This window comes from Pelodiscus sinensis, chromosome 10 (genome assembly GCF_049634645.1).
Source record: "Pelodiscus sinensis isolate JC-2024 chromosome 10, ASM4963464v1, whole genome shotgun sequence".
In the NCBI taxonomy this organism is placed as follows: Eukaryota; Metazoa; Chordata; order Testudines; family Trionychidae; genus Pelodiscus; species Pelodiscus sinensis.
Window position 1 is genome coordinate 50,929,742 of NC_134720.1, and position 26,038 is coordinate 50,955,779.

Genomic DNA, 26,038 nt, shown 5'->3' on the forward strand with positions numbered 1-26,038 from the left:
CCCCCTTGCAGGATATTCAAAATCTGCATAATTCATCAATATACTGGCCAAAGATTTATAAACAGGCACAAAATGTGAAACCTGTAACATTTTATTTTTAAAAAACCAACAAGCTTCAGAATAGATCCAAATGTTGTAACGTCTCCAAAAAAATATCAAAAGGTACAGTGTAAAGCCATCTTCTCATTAAATACAAACTAGCTTTTCATGATGCATTGCATCAATGTTTTGCATCTATGTTGCATCCTGGTACATAGGAAACATATGCACTAGAACAGGATGACTACCACATTTTCTACCTAAATTCTAACAGAGGGACTTTTTTCAACAATATTTCTACTGGTCATTAAAAAAACCCTTAAAACTCATGAAGTTTAATTTAATTTTTCTAGGTACGTTTTCAAAGTTAAAAATAAAGGGTTAAGTACTGAACAGTGTCAAGGATGCATTTTGACTTAACTGCTATATAAAAGAAAGCCCTTCCACTGTCACATGCTCTCAACATTAAACTCTTGGGTAAACAACTTGTTCGCTCAGAATTTCAGAAAAAGTGCAAAGAAACCAGTTTTTAAAAAATTGAATCCATAGCCTTCCAAGCAAGAGAATATAAAAACTACTTTGCCCCATCAGTATTTGTGGTTGCAGTAAGTCAACAACTCCTTTCATCTGTATATCTAAGTCCCACTGCTATGAAAATTGAAAATTCACTAGCTTATTGATTAAAAGTAATTTTACCTAAACAATTTTGAACAGGTGATCTGTTTCCATTAAGGGTGTGAATGCACAACGAGGATGCTCCAATTTGGTGATCATCCTACAGACAATTATGCACATGCATAGCTTTTACCTACGCTAGCAGTCTCATTGAAGTCAGCAGGATTACTCATGTACATGAAGTAGACTATATACTTAAGTGTCTGCAAAATGCGGGCCTCTTCTCCGAATAACTCTTTCCCCAGCTTCAATAATGTCAACATACTTGACATTACTTCAGGTCAGGCTCACCCTTGATTTCTCTTTGGTATTCTACACAAACAGGTGCCTTTTGATAGTCTACTTGTGGCTGCTTCTTAAAAGACCAAGGAAAGCCTTTAGGGGCAAGGTTTATGACGTTAAAAGTCTAGATTCTGGGACGGTTAGGAAACCTGGCATGTTGCATTTTCTTGTATGAAAGTCAGAATTTAGCTTTATAAAAAGGGACACCAAACACAAACATATTGCATTAAATGTGTGAAAAGCCTAAAAAGGGAACAGAAGGGCAGAGTTTCAACAAAATGTAGGAGACTGAAAGTTGCATTTACTGAGAAAGCAGATACAATATAAACATCTGCAGTACAAGCTTCTCTAATACTGCCCAACCAATATACCTAAACCCTGCCTTGGAGGGACCAATTTTAAGGATGGGTAGTATACTCTTCATACTTATTAAGTATCTCATCTTTCTGACAATAGTTTTACTTTTTCAAATGAGGATGCCAAAAATTTAGTCTCTAAGGAAGAAAAAATAACTTGTCAAAAGCATAAAGAATTCCAACCAAACCCCTATGAAAGAGAAAGAGGCAGTTATGTCTTGAACAAAAATAAACTCTCAAACTCAGGCTTTATGCCAAACTGCCATCTGCAGGGAAGTTTTCTGACAGTCTCCGCCCCTCCAAAAAGAAAGATTTGTAATGGAAACGTAGACACGAGCCTCACTATAGCAGGGATTGAGGAGCAGATGCTGAATGCCACAAAAATAGTTAATTTTTGCCTTCCATCTGTACTTTGGCAGTGAGGGAAACTAAAATAAATCCCCTGCCTTAATCACCAGCTGGGGTTACAGAAATTTGTTTAGATCACGACATGACACCACTTACCAAGCAGATCAGTTTTTCCCATTTTTGCCTGGGTCATCATGTCTTTTTACTAATAAAAGTAAAATCAATAGGATATTTAATTGTGTCTGCATCTTAACAAAAAGTCTGGAGAACATCAGTGACATATGCGATACTCTTCTGTGCACTTTCATCCCAGTTTCTCAGATCAGTGGAGTCTTTATGTATATGTCCTTTCGAAAGCCTCTAACCCACTGTTACAAAACGGCTTCCTTTGTTCTGAGACAGGGCTGTTCTTTGTTCCTTGAGGATCCCAAAGCGCTCATTCAAAGTAATTCCAGTCTGCAAAACAAAATAATTTCAGTATAAAGCTTGAAAAATATTAGACTGATCTGTTACAACAACAAAGTTAAGACATTGAGAATATCTGTCTAGTTCTACTCAGTTGTTTTTCCTCTACTGAAACAGGCATCTGAGTTGTATGTAAACAAACATTGAAGAGAAGTTAGGTTTGTTTTCCTTCTTTTTGAAATATTTAAAAACAAGTAGAACCACCACCATATAAGATGCAAGAACATTAATTTAGTGTTAAGCTGCAAGACCAGTTAGGAAATGCAAAAAATTAAGGTAAAAAATGCTGAAAAATGGAACTTTTACTCCTCAGATCTGTTCTCCATATTTATTAAATTACATCTGCCAACTTGAATGATTAATACAAGTTTTTACTATTTTATACTCATGGGCTGTGTCTACATTAGCATCCCTTTTCCAGAAAAGGGTGCCAATGAGACCAGTCGGAGTTGGGAAAATTTAAATCCCCGGGGCATTTGCAACTCCGACTGGTCTCATTAGCATCCCTTTTCCAGAAAAGGGTGCCAATATAGATACAGCCATGTTGTTTTAGAGCCCACACAGTTGAGGGGGAAAACTGGATTCTATTCTAGCTAACAATTCACTTACTGGAGTTGGTGCACAAGAACACTTGCAATATTCAGTATGTATGAGGATTCCCAAAAGGAAGGAACTCAGCATGACCATCTTATTCTAGGTAACAGGGAGTCCATTTGAAAAAAACAGCTTTATTTGTAAAGCAAGATTTAACCTGGAACCACTGAATGTCACATAACACAATGACATTTTTACAGGGTATTTTCACAGCATGATTTTAGTTTCACTGCCTGAAACACTGATGAGCTAACACTAGTCTGAACTTTTACTTATGTATTTTCTGGTATTCTGAATGTCATTCAGTCTCCTCCGTATTTGTTTTCCTCTTTCCTTAAGACGCAGCTGTTGCATAACTGTAGAGTGATGTAATTCCGTCTGGCAACTTTGTTAGACACAAAAAGCCCACATTCTGAAACCATGAAATTGCACAATTTTGTTTTCCCCAAATGTCAGATTTTGATCTGTTCCACTCTGTAGACTTAGGCGTCACGGTACTATGACGCTGCACATAAGACCACTGCGCTACACAACTATTACGTTTTTAAATCCTATGTGAGGTAGACAGGCATAACAGATTTTTTTAACGGGTAGGAAAAAGCATGAACAGGGAGGTTAGGTACGTGTCCAGAGTTGTACAGCGAGCTAATGCCAAAACAGGAAGCAGAATCAATAAGCCTAACTGCAAGTCCCCTTGTTTAGCCCTAGATAACGCTATTAACAAGGAATACCATACACCCCTTTTATTTATATGTTGAATAACCCCAAGTAAGTGTTAGGAAACAGCTTTTACCTGTTTTCCAACACTGTTGATATCAAACTGCAATGTAACTCCTTTGGGAATTTTCTTCTCTTCTGGTTGGTCCCTCTTCATTAGAAATGGTGGCATAGGAATAGGAGTTAATCGTGGCTTCTGAGAACTGAAAGATGACTTTTTTTAATGGCAGATTGAATAAAGATTTATGTAACAATAATCAAGTGTTACAAAGCTGAACTATGAAAAAAACAAGTGTCTATACTTCCAAGTGAACTGCTAATTTCTCAATAAAAGGAAGAATTATTAGAATATGGTTGAAATACTGACTGGATGGTTGGGAGTGTTTGATAGTAAGTAGACACAGGGTATAACCATTCATGACTTCGCTAAAAACAAGTATCTATCCACCGATTAAATGGACTGAAAAAGAGAGCAGTAGAATTGGCAGTCATTCAGACTTGGTGAGGGGAACTCAGCGTAGTTCTGATAGGATAGAGGTAGCAGGTGAAAATTTATCCACCTAGGAATTCTAAACTGCCACACAAACTTTTCAATCCAAGCCCACATCAATCTCTTCATTTGGCAATTTCAGGTACATCCCAACAATTACACATTATCGGAACACAGAGAGAGAAAAAGAATGGGCCTGATCTTGCAAAGCCTCCACAGAGTTCCCGTTCAAGTCATGGGGAGCTCTAAGTATGGAGAACTTTCTTCAATGGTCCCAGAAACAATAACTGGAATTATGAAGGAAGAAGATTGGAATGTTCTACTCACATTGGGGATGGAGTTGCTCCAGGGTTGTCAATAGATACAGTCAGAATTCCTCCGTTTGTAGTGGAAGTTCGCCATCTAGTTTGAAAGCACAGGAATCGCTGAAATCCCAGCATACCATTTGGGCTTTACATGAAATGCATGTTCCTGACTAGCCACTATTTTTAAAATTTGTCAGAACTCTAAAAAGAGAGTTTTCAGAATACAGGGTGCTATACAAAGACTACACACAAACAGACAAGCTACATATCTATATGGACCATTAGCAAACAGAGGATTTGCATGGATACAAAATTAGGGATTTAGATTAATTGGCTAATCAAATACTTGATGCATCGACTACTCAATTAACTGATAAGGGCGCCTCTGCCTTTAAAGTTTAACAGCCCCAAGGCTGTTGCTATACTTCAAAGCTGAGTGCTGTGGGGAGCATGGCGCCAGCAGGGGACTCAAGCAGTCCCCAGCTGGCCCCGGGATGAATGTGGGGATTCTAAGTGGCAGCACCACATGGAGCCCAGGATCTGGCCTACTGCTACTTTGAAGCACCCCTTCCTCTGCCTCCCTTCTCTCCCCCCCCCTTCCGATGGAGGCAACAAGGGAGACAGGGGGAGAAGCAACTAGTCGTTCACATCCCTATACAAAATATGTATCCGTATCCATACGTACAAAAATGAGCTGCGGATATTTGCATCTATATAAACTGAGCACAGGCATTTGAAGCCATGATGTTGTTTCACTATTCAGAGGAGTTCTTGCAGACTGCCATTATGTAATCTACCCTAGCATTTCAATAATTGCTAGAGCAGTAGTGGGAGTTTCTGAAAACATTCGGTGTAGGTAAGGCAATCTGGGTGGGCCGAATCCAGCTCTGTCATTCTGTGGCCCAGTGGGAGCCTCAGCAGGCTTCCTGCCTGCCATGTCCACACACACTGCTCAAGCAGCTGGCTGCAGAGGCCACGTGCATCTATGCACACTGCACCCCAGGGTGGGAGAGGGGATGTCGCATGATGCCCCCATCCCTAGCACAATCTCGCAGCTCCCATTGGCCAGAAACCAACCAGAGCTGCCTGACTGTGCTTATATGGCTGTGCTTGCCATATAGGCAGTACATGGAGGGCCCCGCCCAGCGCATAGCACATAGCGAGCACATATCCCCCGCAATTTGAGTGTTATCCAGGGACACAACAGGTAGGGAGCCTGCCTGAGGGTCCTGCTGGGCTGCTGTCCAGGAGCCACTTAGGTAAGCACCCCCTACCCAGAGTGTGCACCTGGCACCCCACCCCCTCACTCCCCAAAACCTCTGCTTCTTCTGCACCTCTGCCCCAGGTCACAACCCTAATCCTCTGCACCCCTGCTCCTACACACGTACTCTCTTCCCAGATGGTGCATCCCAATCCCCTGCCCCAGGTGATAACCCAAAACTCCTGCAGCCCTGCTTCAGGTAACACCCCCTTCCCAGACCCTGCACCCCCTCCCGTAGCCATACCTCCTCCCACACCCTGCACCCAGGACCCCAATTCTCTGCCCCAGGTCACAACCCCTTCCTTCACCTAAACTCCCTCCAAGACCTTATACCCTCTCCTACACCCCAGTCTTATCTCAAGCTCCCTTCTGCAACCAACCCTCCTTACAGACTCCACACCTCCTACATTAATATCATGGAAGAGTGCAGCCCTTGACCACTTACCAAATTCTCCGAGTGCCCCTCACCTCCCCCATCAAAATGATTGCCCACCCCTGAGATAAGAACATAGTTAACGACCATGTTGGGTCAGGCCAAAGGTTCATCTAGTTCAGTATCCTATCTTCTGACAGCCAATATGATCCATCAAATTTAATAGCGAGTCTGAAATTCTGTGACATATGATACTCCCATACGAGCTGTCTAGTCTTCCTACTATTGCTTGCCAACCCTTTTGCATATCCACAAAGAGCTTGGGAAGTGAAGATTCCCTCTTTCTTGACAGGATGCCAATTTTAACTCCCTTTTCACACGTAAGCCTGGCAAGTGGCCTCTCTTACTGATTTTAAAACTGTTTTGTAGGCACTGGGTTTATAAATTAGGCATAGTAGCTGCCACAGCCACCAGGTTCTTAATACATTTAAAAGGCCAAAGTGTAGCGGGGGAAGAGAGGGGAACCAGGCACAAGCCACGACAGCTGATTCCCGGCTCACACCTGGGTCGTCCTCCCCCCTCCCCCCGCAGTGCTTCTGCTTTTTAAACGTATTAAGAGCTTGGTGGCTCTTAATACATTTAAAAAGCAGAGGCATGGCATCTGGGACTGGGCCAAATTTCAAAATAACCCGCTATCCCAAAACGTCCCTTACTCCTTGTGGAATGAGGTTTACAGGGATGTTGGAATAGCGAGCCCATTATATTTCGAAATAATGGGCTTGCTGTGAAGACGCGGGATAGCTATTTTGGGATACTCCGGTATCCCGAAATAGAGCTGTAGCGTAGACATAGCCATAATGTGCAAGTGATCCCTCCAGTTCAACTAAGAGCAGCTGTAGGAAGTAAGGAGGCAGGTGGGAGGGGGGAAGGGATAAACACAGTTTCCTGCACATAGTACATCAACCAAATTCACATCAGTACTCATCTCAGAAGTCATCAAGAGAAGGTTCCAGTTGCCACAACAGGAACAAGGTACAGTCCTCTGGCTATAGAAGGACTAAACCAAAGTGGTTAAGATGTATAAAGCCTTAACTGCAGCTCTTGAGCTGAAATATGGCACTTACTGGCGAGACCTCTTTGTTGCCTGATTATCTAGAAGTTCTTCTACCGGCTGCACTTGTGCCTGCACCTGAAAACACAGAAAGATAGGTGCAGGATTTGAAAACTGTTTCACTTTCTGATCTTGCAATATTAGGTTAAAACACGAACAACAATTTATGAATCCATCATAGTATGTACACCAAAAACAGATACACAATTTCAGTGCTGTTCAACTGCAGAGGGTCATATCTTAGGCCCCAGTCACTCTCATGTTCCCTTAGAATATAGCTATTTTTATAGAGAGATTAAAATGAAAAAATTGACCATAAAATGTAACCCAAGACAACAGATAGGGATGAGGGATACTCCATCGAGTCTAAGATCCAGGCAGGATGGAAGTTTACTCACACATAGGGCTGGAGTAGAGAATAGAGCGTCACAAACTGTGATGCGGTAATAAGCACAAGGGGCTGTAGAGCACATGGCTACAGCGTGTGCAGGGGCGGAGCAGGCAGAGAGGCTGATTCAGGAACCACTGCTGGCTGGTAGGTCTCCTGGCAGAGCCTACCTCTAGCACCCTAGTCCCTCCCTTCCCGAACTCTCTGCCCCCCCCACTCCTGCCCCCTATTGCACATACCCAGATCTGGCACCCCAAATCACAGACCCTTTCCTGCCCTAGCTCACAACCCAAATCCCTGCCCTAGGTCACAATCCAATCCCTTCCATCCCAGTCTAGTGCCCCAGGTCACAACCGCCTCCTTCACCCAACCTCCATCCCAGACCCTGCACCTCCCACCATTAATATCATGGAAGAGTGCAGCTCTTGACCACTTTCCAAATTCTTGGAGTAGCCCCCCCAGCTTTAAAAGCCCATAGGAGCTACACAAGCTTGCCACTATCATGGAATACGCACACCAATTCCATACATCTCAAAATGATTCAGCAGTTTTTGGTGAACAGATTCACATATTGCTCTAAAAGTAATCTTTAACTCAAGATAGGACCAAGTTTTTCCTGGAAAGGTATGCTGCAAGGTCACCTGAAGTGCTGTTTTCTCAGAAATGAAAGAAAACACATCAAGTGAGTTTGAGAGTTGATCTAAGTAATCTGATCCACCAAATGAGGGGCTGAGGAAGAAAATGACATTCAATTTTTACTCTAGTGCACAGTATTTTTTTTTTAATTAAAAAAAATGTTTATTGTACCTTCAGACCCCTCCTGAAGAGGAATGTTGCTTGACGCATGTCTTTCTGCTGGCTTAGTTTATTTCCAATTCTGGCAAAAGCGGATGGTATATTACTCCTGTAACATTTTGCAATATAAAATCAGTATCATTATCAAAAAAATTTCTTTAGAGAAAAATAGAACAAGACAGGACAATGGCATCAAGGTGCATACTCTACAATGCATCACTAAAAAGAAGTGTCACACAGTAGCTTCATTTAGAGACTGAGCCTTTTAACTTAGTTTGTCCCAAACTAAGTATTTAAATGGGGATAGAGCAGGTTAAAAAGATCAATGCAAATTTAATAAGACACATGGAGTTGTAATGGCTACAGGAGAAACAGTACCTTAGACCACTTTTTAGTCTCTCAGGTGCATCCTATAGGTGACAGGACTGACTTCCTGCACCTCGTTTTAGGTGGAACCACTCAGTCTGCATCTCTGGGCTACAGCCCTCCTCCTATCCCCCCCAGTGCCCAACCATGTCAATGACAGAGGTAACTCAGGTTTGATACCTGTGAGAGTTTCTCTCTTCAGAAACCTGTGACAGCATATTATGCATGGGCACAAAAACTGTGTCTTCAAAACAAACCATTGTTAATTAATTCCTCAAAAGGTATTTAGGAAAATGGACTCAAAATGAAAGTGCTAGGTGCATGCTTTCTTACCTAAGCTTAACCTTGCTATTCTTAGCCCAAAGTGGTCCAGCTTATCTCCACATTGGAGTTGATTTGGAAGAAGCCATCTGCTCTGCTCAAAGCCACATACACCCTCTGTTTCTGTGTTTGTCAATAATAGGTGTTGGGTCTTCTCTGCTGACAACAGGTTTCCCCCCCCGCTTCTTCCAGGGTTATATTGCCCCACTCTTGGTGTGGAGGCCCTCCAGGAGGTCCAAAATGAGTGAACTCTGAAGGGAGGCTCACAGAAAGATTGGTTCTAGAAGTTGGTGGTGCCTTGGGCTTAATCCCTCAGAATGTAACTCCCAAGAAGGGCTGTCACAATGAAGAAGGTTCCCCACAGGGACCATAGGGAGCTGAGAGCATGGCACCTGTGAATCCATGACAACATGGTAGCAAGGATGGTTGGCAAATGCAATATGAGCTTACTATCTCCCTGCTTTGGTCACGACAAAGCCAGGATGAGTTACTTCTCCTATGTGGATGGGGACCAACCATGGGTCCCACTCTGATCCACATGGGAGAGGTTGTGACCAAAGCTAGGAGCTGACTGTCTACTCTCACTGTTTGGGATTTCCTTTGATCCTATGCTCAGCCGTACAAAATTCTAGCCTGGCCTAGAGCCAGACAGAGGGGGTATTACCCAACAAACAGCTTTTCCTTTGTCTCTTCCAGGATTCTTGTGTGTGTCATTGTATTATTTGCTGTTTCTCCTTGAACAGCCCACTTAGATTTAAACCCTAAAAGTAAGGCAGGTTGATATCAACTGATAACCTGAAGTACGTATGACATTTATTGATTTACTGACTCGCTCAAGAGCCTAGAAAACTTCATCCAGTTTGTGTATTTACACTTGCTTAACTACCTTGCTTGTGCTGTTGCCCACACAAGCAATGCACTATATACAGTACTCTGCAAATATTAATGCGGCCACAAACTGCTAATTAGGTAGGGGAAATGGAGATTCAGTGCAGCTTCACAAAATCCACACAACTGTCCGAGCCAGTATCAAATCAAGAATTCCTAGCTCTCAGTCTTGTGCCTCAGCTGTGAATCCTTTTGAAATGGTATCTCGAAAGATTAGTGTACCAATACAAGTCAATATTTTAATTCAGCTGTGCCCTCAATAAAGAAAATACGTATTTAAGTGAGCGTTGAATGATAATAAAATTGCTTAAGTCAGCATTTCTCAAACTGATTAACTTGGAGGGGGGGGGGGGGAAAGGTCGCAGCTGGATTCACTTGCAACCCCTCTCTCCCGGGCCGCGAAGAGCGGCGGAAGGCAGCCGTCGGCAAGCCGTGCAGCGTGGCTGGGGCTGCGGGACTCCAGGAGCGCAACTCAACTGCAGCAGGAGGCAAGGCAGCAGGGAGAGTGAAGCCAGCACTGGCGCAGGAGCGGACAGGTGAGGAGCTGGCCAGGGCTCGGTTGCTGGGTGACCGAACACTTCCAGCCTGGAGAGGGCGGGGTCCCTCATGCAGCGGGATGGGGACTGGATCAGGGCAGAGGACCCAGAGGTAAATAAGGGTATGTGGGGGTCAGAGGAGGAGGCAGAGAAGACACAGGAGAGGAGAGAAAGACGGAAGGGAGGAGAGGAGAAAGAGAAGGCACCAAAGGGATGCGGAGCAGAAAAAAAGAGGCACAGAAGAGAAAGACGGGGGAAGAAGCGTGCGGGGGGGGGGGGGGGGGGGGAAGGGTGTTGAGGACCGCAAATGCCTTGAAGGATCCCCAGGAGGGCAAGGCGTCTGGTGAGAAGGGGAGAGGAAGTGACCCAGGGCAGTGGGGTGTCACAAATTCATTTAGCATTTTAGGGGGTCGTGGTATCACAAAGTTTGAGAACCCCTGGCTTAAGTTATTATGGTCTAATTGTCAAAACCATTTAGGAAGACTGTAGCAGATTCTTTTTAAAATGATGGAAATTTGGAGACTTCTAAGAACATCTAAGTTATGCACTCCTGAACAAAACAGGCCATATGGATGGAGAATGGGGGGAGGAGGGGCAAAACCAACCAACCAAACAACAAACAAGTGATTAACAAAGGTTAGGTTGATTTTCTTAGTTGGAATCAGCCTAGTCATCTAATGGAGAGAGTGCTACCACCAATATTTGGATAGAAATAGAAAGTTATCCAAGAAATATTCTACCCCTAAAACAAAAATTTAGTCTTATGCAGCTCATGATTGCACTAGGGATGTTAGAAAGCGAGTAATCAGCCAATCGTGTAGTCAACAGAATTTCCATTGACTACCCGATAAGGAAGGAAACCTCCAGGAGTCATCGCCCACTGTGGCTCTGCAGTTAAAATGTAGTTAAGAGTCAGGCAGGCAAGATCCTGGGCCTGGCACAAGCCAAGATTGAGCCAGGATTGCTAAGCCCCAGCTCACGTTGGGTCCAGCAACCCCTGTCCATGGCGGGGTCCTAGCAATAAGCTGGGACCCCCACAAACAGAGACTACTCTGGCAGCAGCCCCTGTTTGCAGCCAGCCCTAGCTGCTGTTGGCGAACAGGGGCTGCTCCAGACAAAGCAGCCTCTGTTCGGGGCCAGGGGCTGTTCTGCAGGATGCAGAGCAGCCTGGGCCCACCACGGGCAGGGGCTATATTGTGGCAGCCTCCCCTTTCTTCCCTCGCCTGGCGCTGCTGGCTGATACGAGGCAGAAGTGTACGGGGGTAGGGAGATGGCTCTCCCTCAGCACCAGCTCCCGCTCCCCCCCTCCTGCTGCCTCTGATACAGAGGCAGTGGGGGAGAGGGTGCGAGTAGTCGACTATTAGCTTACATCCCTAGATTGCACAGTCCACATATTTAGCTTTTCCACTTGAACAGGATAGAAGAAGTGAATGTTTTATTTTGGCCAGAACCAGAGGACCCTTGTCCACATACAAAAGTTGAATGGACAAACCCCCACATCATTTGACTCACAACAGAGTGAGACTACACAATAGTCACTGTAGCTGACTACATTAGAATGTCCTACTCTCAATGGAAAGTTTGCAGTTTTACACAAACTTAGGATACAAAAGGGCAAACGTCTGATTCCCAGGAGCTGGGACTGGACAAAAAGGGATAATCGTTCAAAAACCATCATGTTCTATTCATCCCCCCCCAAGCATCTGGCATCAGCCACTGGACTAGACAGACCATTATTCTAACCCACTCTGGTTGTTCTTAAGTGAGCCAGACAATTAATGAGAATCTCACCAATAGCTATGGGGCAATGTTTAATATTTAGTGTGCACAATATTGTCTTGTATGATAAACTATTTTTAAAATAGAAGCATAAGCCACCTCTTATCTGAGGTTTAACAAAAACCATTGGAATAATTTCAGAGCAAACAAAGCACACTACAGTTTTCATGAAACTGAACATGGCAGTAGTTCCCATAAAAGGGTCTTATGGTTAGAGCTTAACTCCATGCATTAGCCATTTTTCTAGAGCTGGAACACGCATGCTACATATTTCTGATAAATGAAGATAGAGAACCAGGTATAATCCCATCATCAGAGCACACAAATCATGGTATTGCATGAGGGCTACTAACTGTACAAGATTAACTGTATCCTCCTATGCTGCCACTCTTAAGTCTCTTGATCCCATGCCAGCACTGCCAGACACAGAATTCTTCATCGTTATCAAAGGGGTTAGCTGGAAAAAGCATCTCAAAACCACATCGTTATAAATCTCACCTCCTGTTTAATGGGACAGGCCTCCTGAGAGCTGGCATTTGTTTTCTCTGCAATTCAAACTGCCTTTGAAGGGTTGTTTTCCTTTTCAAAACTGGGTAGTTTCGCTGTGTGTTCATTATAAATAAAGAAAATTACTAAATATCCAAGTAATAGTTATTTAGATTATGCCCTTTCATAACTCGTTCAAATGTAATAATATTAGCCTAACCATCTCATGGATTACTTCACTGATGCTAATGGATTGACACTTATGCCATGAACAGTTTTACCTCTGTTCTAAGATTATGTATTCCCTTCCTCCAAGCCTCCCCCCCTCAGACCTCAAAAAACTGCCCAAATTTAGACAATGACCAATGTCCAAGACCTGTTACAAGTTGTAATTCAGAGAAAATACTTAAGCATAACTTGTATACATCTGAAGATATACACTACAGGAAGTTCTAGGATCCTTAGTCACCCTGGTTTCGGCAAACTTTGGCTGAAGAGGTCACCCCAATTCAACCATATTTTCTTAACTGTTGATTCTCCGTATGTGTAAAACACTTCTTTCCCCTTAGAAAGGGCTTGTTCCCCCTCCTGCCTGAATCCTGTAAGAACACCACAGTCCGCTGTGATGTCAGGAATCACTTGCATGATTTTGATGAATTCCATATTCTAGCGTACTTGCCACAAGACGAGCACACAGCCTGGCCTAAGTCAACTCAAATTTAGAACTTTGTTAAGTTTTAAAAAAATCTACTACATTTGTCTAAGATTTGGTATATTTCGTCCTGGACCTGTGCCTGACAATTTCTGTTACTCATTACTTGGTTTAATAGATTTAGAGAGTCTGCTGCTTGATGGAGTTCCAGGACTAGGTACAAATTCTGTATGTCACTGTAGAGAGAATCTCAGGTTTCATATGGCAGAATGTTTCTATTCTTAATTTCTGCACATCACAAGAAAGCAGAGATTAACAGTCCCATTCTGATTACTCTTCTTACTTGCCCACCTGTAACTGTGCTAGAATTCAAATAATTTCAGATATGATATTCCAAAATACCTTCATATGGTACAAATCACTACATTCTGGCTTTAAGTTTTTGTGATTATAAGCTCTAAACCCAAGTCAAATCTGGAGCGGAATGGGGGGGAAGTAAGCTAGGATTTAGAGTTAGGCTATTTTAATATAACGTTATGAGCTAGTAATATAACAGTAAAAATGCATTCAGAACTAGTAAATTTTTCAAGTAACTGATCTTGGACAAGTTATGGCGACAAGATTTGCAATCCCTCATTTAATAGACAGGTTTCACCAGGTACTTATATCAATGTATTTATAGTTTAACTATCACATTTTAAAAACTAACCATATTGCATCTTTTATAGTCTGCTTGTCTCTCAATTACTCAATTCTTACTTGTGGAATTACTCTCCCATTGCCAAGCACAGATAGTTATACAAGACAGAAAAACTGTATTCCTACCTTCTCACTAAGTGGTTGTCTGTTCAGAGGACTTATCCCTCCACGTGAACCTAGTACTTTCCTGGCTGCCAAGCCAGTTATAACTCCATATGGCCGTTTCCTCCCTGTTACTCTCCTTCTGCGTCCCAAACGGTTCTTACCGAAACCTATTGGGGAAAAAAAGCAGTACTACTGAACTGTTTCCCAAGGACACACTGCAGTCAGTATTCCCTGTAAGCTGTGCACTTGTGACTACTCAGGAAAGATTCAAATGCTGCCCAGCTGATTAGCAGAGCACCCAAAGCTAGGTTTTTTGTTTCTACTGGTGGTGCACATGCCTCAGTCACACCATTTATTCTGCACATGGATGGAAAAGATTAGAGAAAACATTAACCACAGCCTATAACCATGGACACATGATACTCATTGTAACTGATCAGCTAGCTGTCAATGTAAGCTAGGGATGTTAGACACATTTTTCCTGACCATGAATTTGGTAGGTAGGGTTGTCAGGTGTCCGGTATTCTTTCCTCTGGTATTCTTTCACCCGGACAGTCTGGTATTTGCGGGATCCATCACGTTTAAAAAAAAACACCCACCACACAAAAAAACCCAGGAAATATTGGACATGTGAAATGTGCGGTATTTCCTGTTTCCCTAGGACAGAAGCCTGGCAGGGACAATTTTCCCCTGACACGTCTGGCGGGGGCAGGGGTGAGAGGAGCACAGAACAGCCGTAGTGAAGAAGGACAGAAGGGGGCAGTTGTTGGGCGTCACACTAGGGGGGGCGCTGGGCTGGGGTGGGAGCGGAGTGCATGCTGCTCTGGCCCACGTGACCAGCAGAGACCTGGGAGCTGGCCATGTAATGCCTCCCTCTACACAGTGTGAGCTGAGGCAGCCAGCAGGAGCAGCAACTCTAAAAGTAAAATTAACTTACCCAGTGGTCCCTTTCCTCCAGTGCCTGGCTCTGGGGTGGGGGGGAGCGGGCGCATTTGATTGGGGGGGCGCTCCCAGCTCTGGGGATGCCTGGCTCAGGGGTAGAGGTGAGTGCATTGGGATGGGGGGGCGCTAGGAGGGCCTGGTTCTAGGGGAGGGGTGAGTGCATTGGGGATTAGTGTGTGGCCCCAAACTTGAGGGAGTGGTGCAACTTTTGCTTAACATCTTTGGTCTCTCCCCCCCTCTTTTTTTGGTCTTAACTTTGGTCTCCCCCCACCCCCAACAGATTTTTTTCCCTTTTGGGAGGGAGGTGTTTGGTATTTTTTGTTAAATCATCTAGCAACCCTATTGGTAGGGTCATACTTATAAAGCTGAAAGATAGTGATAGACAAGACAGTTCAGCAAGTGGCCAGAGACACAACCTGGCATGTCAGTGAAAAAGTCAACAGTTTGGGAAGACTCAGAGACAGAGGGAGTATAATGTAAACAGGAAGCATATTTCTCCCTAGTCAAATCAGGAATAAGCCAAACATGCTTGCGAGATGAAGTTTAAGGAAATGTGTATAGGATTCTTGTTTTGTATTGCAGCCCTGTGCACTTTGTACCTCTGTATGAAAGAATAAATGCACTGTTTTCAAGAAATTGAGACACACTTTGATCAGCTGCTGTCACACACTCCCAAATTTGGACTCATTGAGGTAGTCTTTGTTGATATCCAAAAGGCTAGAATCCAGAGCCTGATTTAACAGGGGGAGAACTACACAATTCCACCTCTGGAGAGATAGGCTCAAGGTCTGACATCCCGGGAGGGTGCATTCAGACCTCAGAATGAAACAGCGGGGCTGCTAGTTCAATAACAGGTTCAATAAAGATGAATTTAAAACAATTATTGCTGTGTCAAGGCAGAGATGCAATATTTAACCCCCACAACAAAGAGCAACGAATGGCAACGGTACAAGGAACGTCTAAACAATGAGTCAATAAATACACAGGCATTGACATGCTTTGGAAGAGAACTGTTCAGTCTGAAAAAAAGATATTCATGTGAATTGAATATCGCTCATTTTCCACTAGAGGCAGGTGATCCTGTCTAGCTGTGCAGACTAGAGCTGAATATTTTTTTTTTTGAGATTTCAAATCTGAAAAAGTTTTGTAACATTTGCTCCTTTTAAGCTAGATCTAGTAATGGGAACTGCCCACTTTGGCTTGCGTTCACTAAGACTGAGGAGAAACAATTTTATTTCAGTCCAGTATTTGTATTACTAAATGTCACTTAAGATACATGTAATATTTTCAGTTCTAATTTTCATTTTTTGCTGTTAAGCTTTTGCATTTGCCACAGCTTGGACAGTGAAAGGAGGCTTGACCATAAATATATCATTTCCAGTCAAAGTAACCTACCCCTTCATGTACTAGCAAAATATTCTAATGTTTGGGCTGCAAACACAGCAGAGGTTCATTTGCAAATTTATTTTAAATTAATCATCATTGTTATGAGTTAGGTTTGATTTTCATACAAAGCCTCTGTTTTGGAACTAACACACAACTCATTACTCACACTCTAAATATACCTGAGTAACAAAGCAAACACTCTGATATATATATAAACTTTAACAACACTTCTTGTTTCTATTTTTTGTATTAGCAACAGTCTCCTTTTGTTTCTTACTAAAATTCCACTGTATTGCTAAGAGACAGCTGCAAGCTTACATTAAATTACTTGCTATGAAATGAGTAAACGGAATTTTTAAATGCCTCATCACTTTAGTGCATCATTAATCATGAGCTTATTATTTCATCAGAATTAGACAGTTTAACTTTGTATAACTACTGTCATCCACAGTGCGGAGAGTACAAATAGTTACCTTCCAAACCATCAGTGTGTCAGCCACTTGTGTGGTTGCCCACCAAGGATCTAGTGCCTCAAGAGCATCTGAACATAGTCTACTGGAAACATTCATCATTACCAGTGAAATCTTTAATAGAATTAGATAGCAACATTGACTGATGTTTTACTATAAATCTCTTACTGCCTTTTCACTACCTATATACAGATCTCTTCCCCTGCACCACCAGTACACTATAACACTGTGGACCTGCGAAGTGAGACATAGCAAGATCTTCATTCGCAAAGGAGGTAGCTGAAGCAGCTGCTCACTCAAGCACTCTAGCTCCATCTTTTTGTGCATCCTGGAGAGTAAAGAACTTAGATTTCACTAGAGCAGGGGTGGCCAACCCGTTAAGTCGAAGAGCCAAAACAGCAGTGGACAGAGTGTGAAGAGCCACCTACCAGGGCAGAAAATTGGTGCGGAGAAAAAAAAAAAAAAAAAAAAAAGAAAGAGCTGCACCGGGGGAAAATAGGTGTCGGTACGCCGTGCCAGGGAGGGGGCTCCAGGCCGGACAGTATTGAGGTCAGGAGGTGGAGGGTTGGGGTGCTGAGCAAGCTGCAGGCTTGTGGCTGCGAGGGTGCAAGAGTTTGGGCTGGGGTGCATGAGGGGCCAAGGGCAGGGAGGCTGGGAATATGATGGGCTCAGGACACAGATCTGCAGAGTGTGGATGGTGCAGGCGTGTTGTGGCAAAGACTGGGGATGTGGGGGTGCAGGAGTTTTGGGGATGAGAGGCTCAGGACAGGGGGTTCCAGTGTATGATACGCTCCGGTTTGGAGTATGGGGGAATGCAGGAGTGTTACGATGCTGCCACCAGATGGGGGCTTGGCCCCAATTGGGGGCTTGTTGGCCAGGCTTCATTTTTAAAAAAATATGTCAAACACAATGTGTTTCAGCACTATCTTTATTTATGAGAGGGGCAGGGAACCTGCTTTGAGTCAGGGGTCACTGAGCCACAGAAAAGTCCGTTGGGACCACACAAGTGAGATGCAAAAAACAACCCCTCCAAAAAACCCCAAGCCTCATTAATGTGGCCCCAACTGTGCTGGTGGAGGCAGGGAACAGAGTGCTGGAGCAAGGCGCTGGTGGGTGCTGGGGCAGGGTGCTGGTGCGAGGAGGGGTGGGTCTGGCCAGGGGGAAGGGACACTGACAGCTCCTCCAGTTCCTGGGGATTATGGGTCTCGAAGCACATGAGCTGATCTTCCCCTCCTCTCTCCTCCCTTTCCCTCCCATAAACAGCTGGCACGCTTCCTGAAACACCAGGTCTGTTGCTTGGCCCCTCCCCCAGCAGCCTGCTTTGGGTGTGAGTGTGTGTGAGAGAGAGTGTGTGTCTCCTAGGACTGCATGCCAGCTCCAACTTCTCAGGAAGCGCATGCTCTTCCTCTGCTCCCCACAACAGCCGCATGCTTCCTGAGAAGTTGGAGCTGGCACGCAGTACCAGGATTCCTACTCTATCCTCTCCTCCCCACAAACTCAATCCCCATCCCGTCCTCTCCCCTCCCCCTGCTCTAACCCAATCCCCCTCCCCCACAACCTTATGCCCAGGTCCCGGAGCCAAAGCCGCTGTTGCTACCACCACGCACATCTCCCCAGGCACTGGGGCACGTGGTCTGAGTGGCCAGCTTTGCACATGTGCTCGCCAGGACGCCATGCGCACACCTCTCCATCCAAATCCAACTTCCCTCCCCTTCTCCAGAGCCAGACACCTCCCTTCCCCACTGTAACCCAATCCCCCTCCCCCAATCTTATGCCCAGGTCCCGGAGCACAGCCGCTGCTAGTATGTGCAGGCTGGGATGCTGAATGCTACCTGGCCTGCACGTGCAGAATTGAGGTAGTGCGCTGATGGCCATGAGCAGAATGGCACGGGCCGTAAGCACGCATGCGGCTCAGAGCGGCCTGGCCGTGAGACCGGCTGACCTGAGCGGTTCCGGGTTCGTCCTGGTTCTGTCAGGAGCCACAATTTTTTCCTTTGCGAGCCGCACGCAGCTCGCAAGCCACGGGTTGGCCATCCCTGCACTAGAGGCTTACTGCACAGAGGCAGTTTCACAGACTTGAACCGAGTATTGAAATGAAAAAAATGTATAGTTATCAGTTGCCTTTGTGAGGGGCCTGAGATACACACATTCATTAAGTTTGTGTAACAGTTTGGCTCTGGTTTACAGAAAGTTTTAGGGACTGGCAAGGACTCCAGGTTTTCTGACCTACAAACCCTGACCATTGTGATATCCTTCTCTCCCAGTCCCCAGAAGAGAATGAGATAGTCTATTGTGGACTACCTCTATCAAAACAACTTCCAGGAGGAAGCTGAACGAAGAGCGAGACTCCCTGAGTCATGGAACGAGCATGAAACATCCATAGTGTCTGTTGTCCATGGAAATCCAAACACTGAGCCCAAAAGGAAGCCTGGGAGACAAAACTTTTGGATCTTAAACTCTACACACGACAGCATTTGGAAGAGACATTGAGAAAACTATTAAGTCAATTTTTTCATAAAAGTACAAAAAGAGCTGCTATCTGATTTTATTTAATAGTTGCCATTTCACCTCACAAGAATTATGAGAACTGTGTTGTATTTTTATAAAGCAATACCTGTCTGCTGTTGGATTCCCCATCTGGTCCCCCACATCTTGAATTGCCAAGTTCCAGTCTGTTGAAACCTTCTCTTCATTTGGGGGGAGTACTGCTTTCTCTCTTCTTTCTTATTCAATTTAATTATATCATCTGCAAAAGTAAAGGTTTTATTATACACTTTAGACGTCTATACTTTAAAGTAACAATAAAATCTTAGTTGCTTTGTTTTAAGCCTTCCAGCTCTCACTCAGGCAAATTCCCAGAATCAGTCTTTTAGAAATAGTTCTCAGTGGGAGAGTAAAGATGGTATTTGCCCCTTCAAATTTATTGGTGGGGATGTTACTTGCAATTCACCACCCCTTTCACCAAACCTAACGTAATAGGTTTTCTAAGGCTATGTCTATGCTACAAGATAAGGTTGACTTTATTAAGGTCGATTTTTAACACCAGATTCTGTAAAGGCAAAGGTGCATGTCCCCACTGTGTGCCAGAATTAGACAGTTCAAAGTAGCATGTCCCCAGTATGGTGGCTACCATCGACTTTGAGAACAATTCACTGTGAATAATTATCCCACAGTTCCTGTGCCCCTTTGCAGTTTGGGTTATGCTTCCAGTGCATGCAGGAACCAAAAATGTGCAGTGGAAGATTCTGGGTGCATGTCCCGCCTGCTTGACAGCAACAGCAAACAGTCTTTTTGCACCCTTCCCATCCCGCACCTGTCATCTGTACAGATGCCTTAGCACCATAAGCATGGAACCTCCCATTGAGCATCAAAACATTATGGCAATGATATTAACTAGAGATGTTAGATAGCAAGTCATATAACCGCACAAAATATCAACAGTTACATGACTATTTGATCGTCCCCAGGGGCAGAGCCAGCAGCCACTGCCTCACTCCTGGGAAGCCTCCTGCTACCTCACACTGCTGCCACGGATACAGAAGCAGCAGCACGGAGCAGCAGCAGCACTTTTCTGAGAGGGGTCCGAGCTCCCTGTGGACAGAGGCTGCTCTGCGGCAGCAGTCCCTGTATGTGGAGGTCTGAGCTCCCCATGGATAGGGTAGGGATGTAAGCAACTAGTCAACTACCCGATAAGTATATGATTATCAGGTAGTCAAGTAGTGACTTGATTAGTCACTTCCTCCACACCTTTGCTGCCTCTATCAGAAAGAGACAGCAAGGGGGAAGGGAGCAGGAACCGATGCAGGCGAAAGCAGCTTAAAAGCGAGTTCCCCCCAGCACCATCTCTGCAGGGGAGGCAGAGGCTAGTGGGGGAAGGGTGAGGGGGGAGAAGAGAACAGGTACAAGCTGGGAATCAGCTGTTCCAGCTCATGCCTAGTCCCAGACTCTGCACCTCTGCTTTTTAAATGTATTAATAGATGCTAGGCTCTTAATACCCTTAAAAGGAAGGGCTACAGCAGGGTTCGCTCACGGGGCTGGAAACTAACCCCAAATGTGGCTCTGCAGCTTTCCTGATTATCGACTAATCAAGTAGTTGATAGAAATTCCAACGATCACTATGGATGTTAAATATCGGTTAATTAAATAGTCAAGTAACCTCATGAATTCTTATTGGTTAGTCGACTATACTATAGTCCCTGAGGGCGGGGCCGGCAGCAGCACAGGATGCCAGGCAGGAGCTATTCCACGAAGGAAGCCACTTTAAAAACCAGCTCCTCTTGTGGATAGGCTGCTTGTCGCCCCATGGGCTGCCTCTGATAAAGAAGCAGCAATGTGGGGTGGCAGTAGCCATTGTCTGGGGAAGGAGGTCTGAGCTCCCAGACTCGGCGTGAACTAGAACTGAGCCAGGCTGCCTGCCCACCTGGCTCCTAATATACTTTAAATGCAGAGCCACAGCAGGGGGGTAGGTCCCAGACCCAAAGTGAGCCAGAACTAAGCCAGGCTGCTGGCCAGACTGCTAAAAATATTACTGGTTGGGGAAAGGAAAAAGCATGTAATCTACAGCATTAACCTATACACTTTTCCTTGGTTCATCGACTACACTATTACATCCCTATCAACTGCTCGATTACCAGATTAAATGCAATTTAACATCCCTACGACAGGGGCTTCTTCAGCACAGAGCAGCCCCTATCCACAGGGAGCTCAGACCCCCATAGACAGAGGCCTTAGAGTAGCTTCTGTCCATGGCAACCTCAGGCCTGCCACAGACAGAGGCTATTTCACAGCAATCTCCTCTCCCCCCAAGCTGCTGCCTCTAATAGAGGCAGCAGCCCCCAGGGACTATAGAATAGTTGTGTATCTAAGATTTTATGCGGTTAAATGACTATTTGATTATCCAATATCTAACATCCTTACGAACCTTAACTCCTCTGAATAGCAGTACTATGTTGATGTTCCTCCTATCAACACAGTTCCATCTCCCAGGGAGATAGATTAACTACAATGACAGAAAAGCACTCTCCTGTCACCATAGTGCCTTCACTTAAGCACTACAACTATACTGCACCAATACATCATTTTAAGGACTTGTCAACACTACTGCTTATGCCGATGTAACCAGCACTACTTAGGAGTGTGAAAAAGCCACACCGCGCGCACACACACACACACAGAACCATGTAAATTACAACAACTTAAGTGTTGGTGTTGATAGCAGTATGTTGGGTGGAAATGCTCTCACCTCTCATGGAGGCAAAGCCCAACCATGTAGTGGTTCTAGTGTAGACTAGCTCCCAGGCTAGACCTGCCCTAACAGACACATGGGTTTTGGGTCTAATTACAACAATCTATAAGGCTATGTCTACACTAGCAACTGAATGACAAAACTTTTGTCTTTGAGAGATGTTAAATGACATCCCCCCCAGACAAGTTTTGCCCATAAGTGCTCTCCTGCTAACAAAACTAATGCCACTTTTTCAGGACGGAAGTATTTAGCTGGCAAAAGAGCCAACACAAACAGCAGCTACACTGCCCAACTTTTAGCGATACGACTGTCGATATAGTTGTGTTGCTAAAAGTTAAGTAGTGTAAACTTACCTACCACATTTAAAGTGCAAAGCCACAATGGGATTAGCTCCTGGGGCCAGCACAAGCCAAGACTGAACAGTCCTGGGACCACTACAGCTTTGCTTCCTGTCCCCCATCCCCACACCACAGAGATAGTGCTGGGACCCCTGCAGACAGAGGCTACTGCCAGAACAGCCTCCCTGAACCTCTCCCCTGCCCGATAGAGCCAGTATGGGGGAAAGTGGCACTACAGAGACAGTGCTGGGGAAAACTAGCTTTTAAGCTGACTCCTCCCAGCACCCACTCCTTCCCCTTGACTAATTGACTACCCACTTACATCCCTAGTAGGGGCCTAATCATAATACACAAACAAAAATCAACTCTGTCCTCCCACATTCCTATCTTTAAGGGAGCACTGAAACAGTATGTCACAAGTTTTGATCAAATGTAGGACTGTGTTTAGCCACTTGCCAAAGACCACTTGTCATACAATATAAATGGGCAAATTGTAGGCACCCTCATATTTTGAGTTGATCCGCAAAGAAAAATACAACAGCTTGTTCTCTTTTTTGCATCTTCATATGCATAAAGGCAACAAAGTTGTTATTCCCTCTTAAAAAAACCACAACTCTTTTACATTAAGATTCAGGTCTTGTTCTCCCCACACTTTTGGGAAACTTGATGGTAAGATAATGAATGGGATTAAGACCTCTCAAATTCAAGGTAAAATGGAATTAAAGAGAGATTTGTTTTAGGCAGTGTTTAAATGCAGCTGTTTTGGTCAACCCCCACTTAATCCTATAATTTCCATAAGGTGAAAAAAAAGCTCTCTTGGCTAAAGCCTGGCCATTTCCATGGTGAATACACCTGCGTTTCTGAGGTCTTGCCAATGGGTCAAGCAGCAAAAACAGGCAAGGGTGCGATTGCTAAAGTGAGAGATCCAAGCAGCAGCTTTTCTACTTAGGCGACGAGGAGTCCTGTGGCACCTTATAGACTAACTGAAGTGTAGGAGCATAAGCTTTCGTGGGCAAAGACCCACTTCGTCAGATGCATTTAGTGGAAGTTTCCAGAGGCAGGAATAAATATGCAGGCCAGGATCAGGCTGGAGATGATGAGGTGGATCCAATCAAGGAGGATGAGGCCCACTTCTAGCAGCTGATCTGGAGGTGTGAATTCCAAGAGAGCAGAAGCTGCTTTTGTAGTTAGCGAGCCATTCACAGTCTTTGTTTAATCCAGAGTTGATTATGTCAAACTTAAAGATGAACTGTAGCTCAGCAGTTTCTCTTTGAAGTCTGGTCCTGAAGTTTTTTTGCTGCAGGATGGCTACTTTTAGATCTGCAATTGTGTGTCCAGGAAGATTGAAGTGTTCCCCTACAGGTTTTTGTATGTTGCCATTCCTAATATCAGATTTGTGTCCATTGATTCTTTTACGTAGGGACTGTCCTGTTTGGCCGATGTATATAGCAGTGGAGCATTGTTGGCACATGATGGCATATATTACGTTGGTGGATGTGCAGGAGAATGTACCAGTGACAGTATGGCTGATCTGGTTAGGTCCTGTGATGGTGTTGCTGGTGTATATGTGTGGGCAGAGTTGGCACCGAGGTTTGTTGCAAGGATTGGTTCCTGAGTTCGGGTTATTATGGTGCGTTGTGTAGTTGCTGGTGAGAATATGCTTCAGGTTGGCGGGTTGTCTGTGGGCAAGGACTTCAAAGAGGAACTGCTGAGCTACAGTTCATCTTTAAGTTTGACACAATCAACTCTGGATTAAACAAAGACTGTGAATGGCTCGCTAACTACAAAAGCAGCTTCTGCTCTCTTGGAATTCACACCTCCAGATCAGCTGCTAGAAGTGGGCCTCATCCTCCTTGATTGGATCATCTCCAGCCTGAGCCTGGCCTGCATATTTATTCCTGCCTCTGGAAATTTCCACTACATGCATCTGACGAAGCGGGTCTTTGCCCACGAAAGCTTATGCTCCTACACTTCAGTCAGTCTATAAGGTGCCACAGGACTCCTCGTCGCTTTTGCGGATTCAGACTAACACGGCTACCCCTCTGCTACTTTTCTACTTAGGAGAACAATGCCTGGCCTTCCCACAGTAACAAAAAACGGGAACAGAAGCGTGAGTCACTGCGCCAGGCCTCGTCCCCTCCCTGAGTAGTCTCCTTTGCAGGGCAGGCCGGGCCAGACTTCCCTCCCCTTGCAGGGCAGGCCTCGAGCAGACTCCCCCCTCTCAGCACGGTGGGGCTCAGCCCGCCCGCCTCCCCCCTGCGGCAGTGGGGCCTGCATCTCCCCAGCCTGAGGCTAGGTGGGCTGCACGTGCCAGGCCCTGAGACACCGGCCCCCCCGCCGCCCCTCGGGCAGGGGACGTGTCCCCGGAAGTGCTCTCAGGAGCCGCCCCCTGCCATGCGGCCCCCCGCGCCCCTACACTGAACCCTAGGCCCAGCCTCCCCCCGCGGTCTCCAGAAGTGGTCGCGCCCACCCCCCTCGCGCGAGACCCACAGGTGGTTCGGTCCCAACGACTCCCCACTCGCCCCCCCACCCCGTAGCTCGGCCCACGGGCGGCGTCGCCGGGAGGGGCCGCAGCCACCCGGCCCCCACTCACCCAGCGACATGTCGATCTTCTCCAGGCTCTCGCTGCTGCCGCTCCGGGCACCGGAGGTGGCCGCCCGGACTCGGAACCCATTCATGGCCGCCCCCCCCCCTACGCGACTGGCCCAACGGCCGCGCACTCTGCACATGCGCAGATAGCCGCGCCAAGCGACCCAGAAGCCCGTGCCGTGACTGGCCTTTGCGCGAGTAGAATGGGCTAGGCGCGTGCGCACTCGGTAATGCGCGCCGCCTCAGGCGGGGCTGCACATGCGTGGAAGAGGGAGAGGCTCAGTGAGGCGCTCTAGCTTCCTCCCGCGAGGCAACCTGTGGTGTCACTCTTGGGGTGCCCTCTACAGGCTAGGAGGAGCGTATCCAGCCAGAGCTGGCGAGTGACTTCCTCATGCGTCCTTGTGCAAACAGCCTCCTATTCGACTAGCGACCTGTGAAAATGCCCCAGTGAATGACTAAATATCACCAATGCAGGCACACACCTTTGCATGCAACTAAAGATCTTGCTGCAATGCCGCTCGTCCTATACGGGATTAAATTGTTCAAATACCATGTCCCATTGCCCTCCACCTCCAACTAAATACTTGGGAGAGCCGTGATTTCATCCATGCAAATAGTCTCGCCACCAATGCAGATTGCAACTTTTCCACACCATCCTGTTTTGCACGATTCTTGTCCATGCTCTTCCATGAATCTTCTATAAAGGATCCACCTAATGCTGGAGGCCTTCTTCCTGTTATCTTGATATCATTGACCCCGCTTCTTGTGTGCAAATTTTCAATAGTAACATGCTGTAAACCTATTTACACCCACGATATGTCTTTCCTTCAGGTAGGAATAAGAGATCCTCCGGAAAAGGGCTTTATTCCGGAGGATCGTGCCAGTCTAGATGCTTTTTTCCTGCTTTTCCCCAAGCCGGAAAAAAAGCGGCGGACATGTTTATTTAAATCCCGCGGGGGATATTTAACTCCCCCGCGGATTTCCCTATTCCAAAGTCTGAAATTAGCATGGCTATTTCGGAATAGGGGCCAGTCTAG

The 26,038-nt window shown here is 45.5% G+C and overlaps 1 protein-coding gene across 1 annotated transcript; it reads right to left on the bottom strand.

The window, feature by feature from the left end:
- Positions 1-75: 75 nt before the first annotated feature.
- FYTTD1 (forty-two-three domain containing 1) lies at positions 76-25,209 on the bottom strand. The gene is made up of 9 exons (XM_075938187.1): positions 25,006-25,209; positions 19,444-19,575; positions 14,053-14,198; positions 12,588-12,691; positions 8,212-8,308; positions 7,030-7,094; positions 4,294-4,368; positions 3,553-3,679; positions 76-2,156 (listed from the first exon to the last, which is right to left on the bottom strand). The coding sequence occupies exons 1-9, from the start codon at positions 25,139-25,141 to the stop codon at positions 2,061-2,063; spliced, it is 978 nt and encodes a 325-aa protein (XP_075794302.1). The 5' UTR covers positions 25,142-25,209; the 3' UTR covers positions 76-2,060.
- Positions 25,210-26,038: the final 829 nt, after the last annotated feature.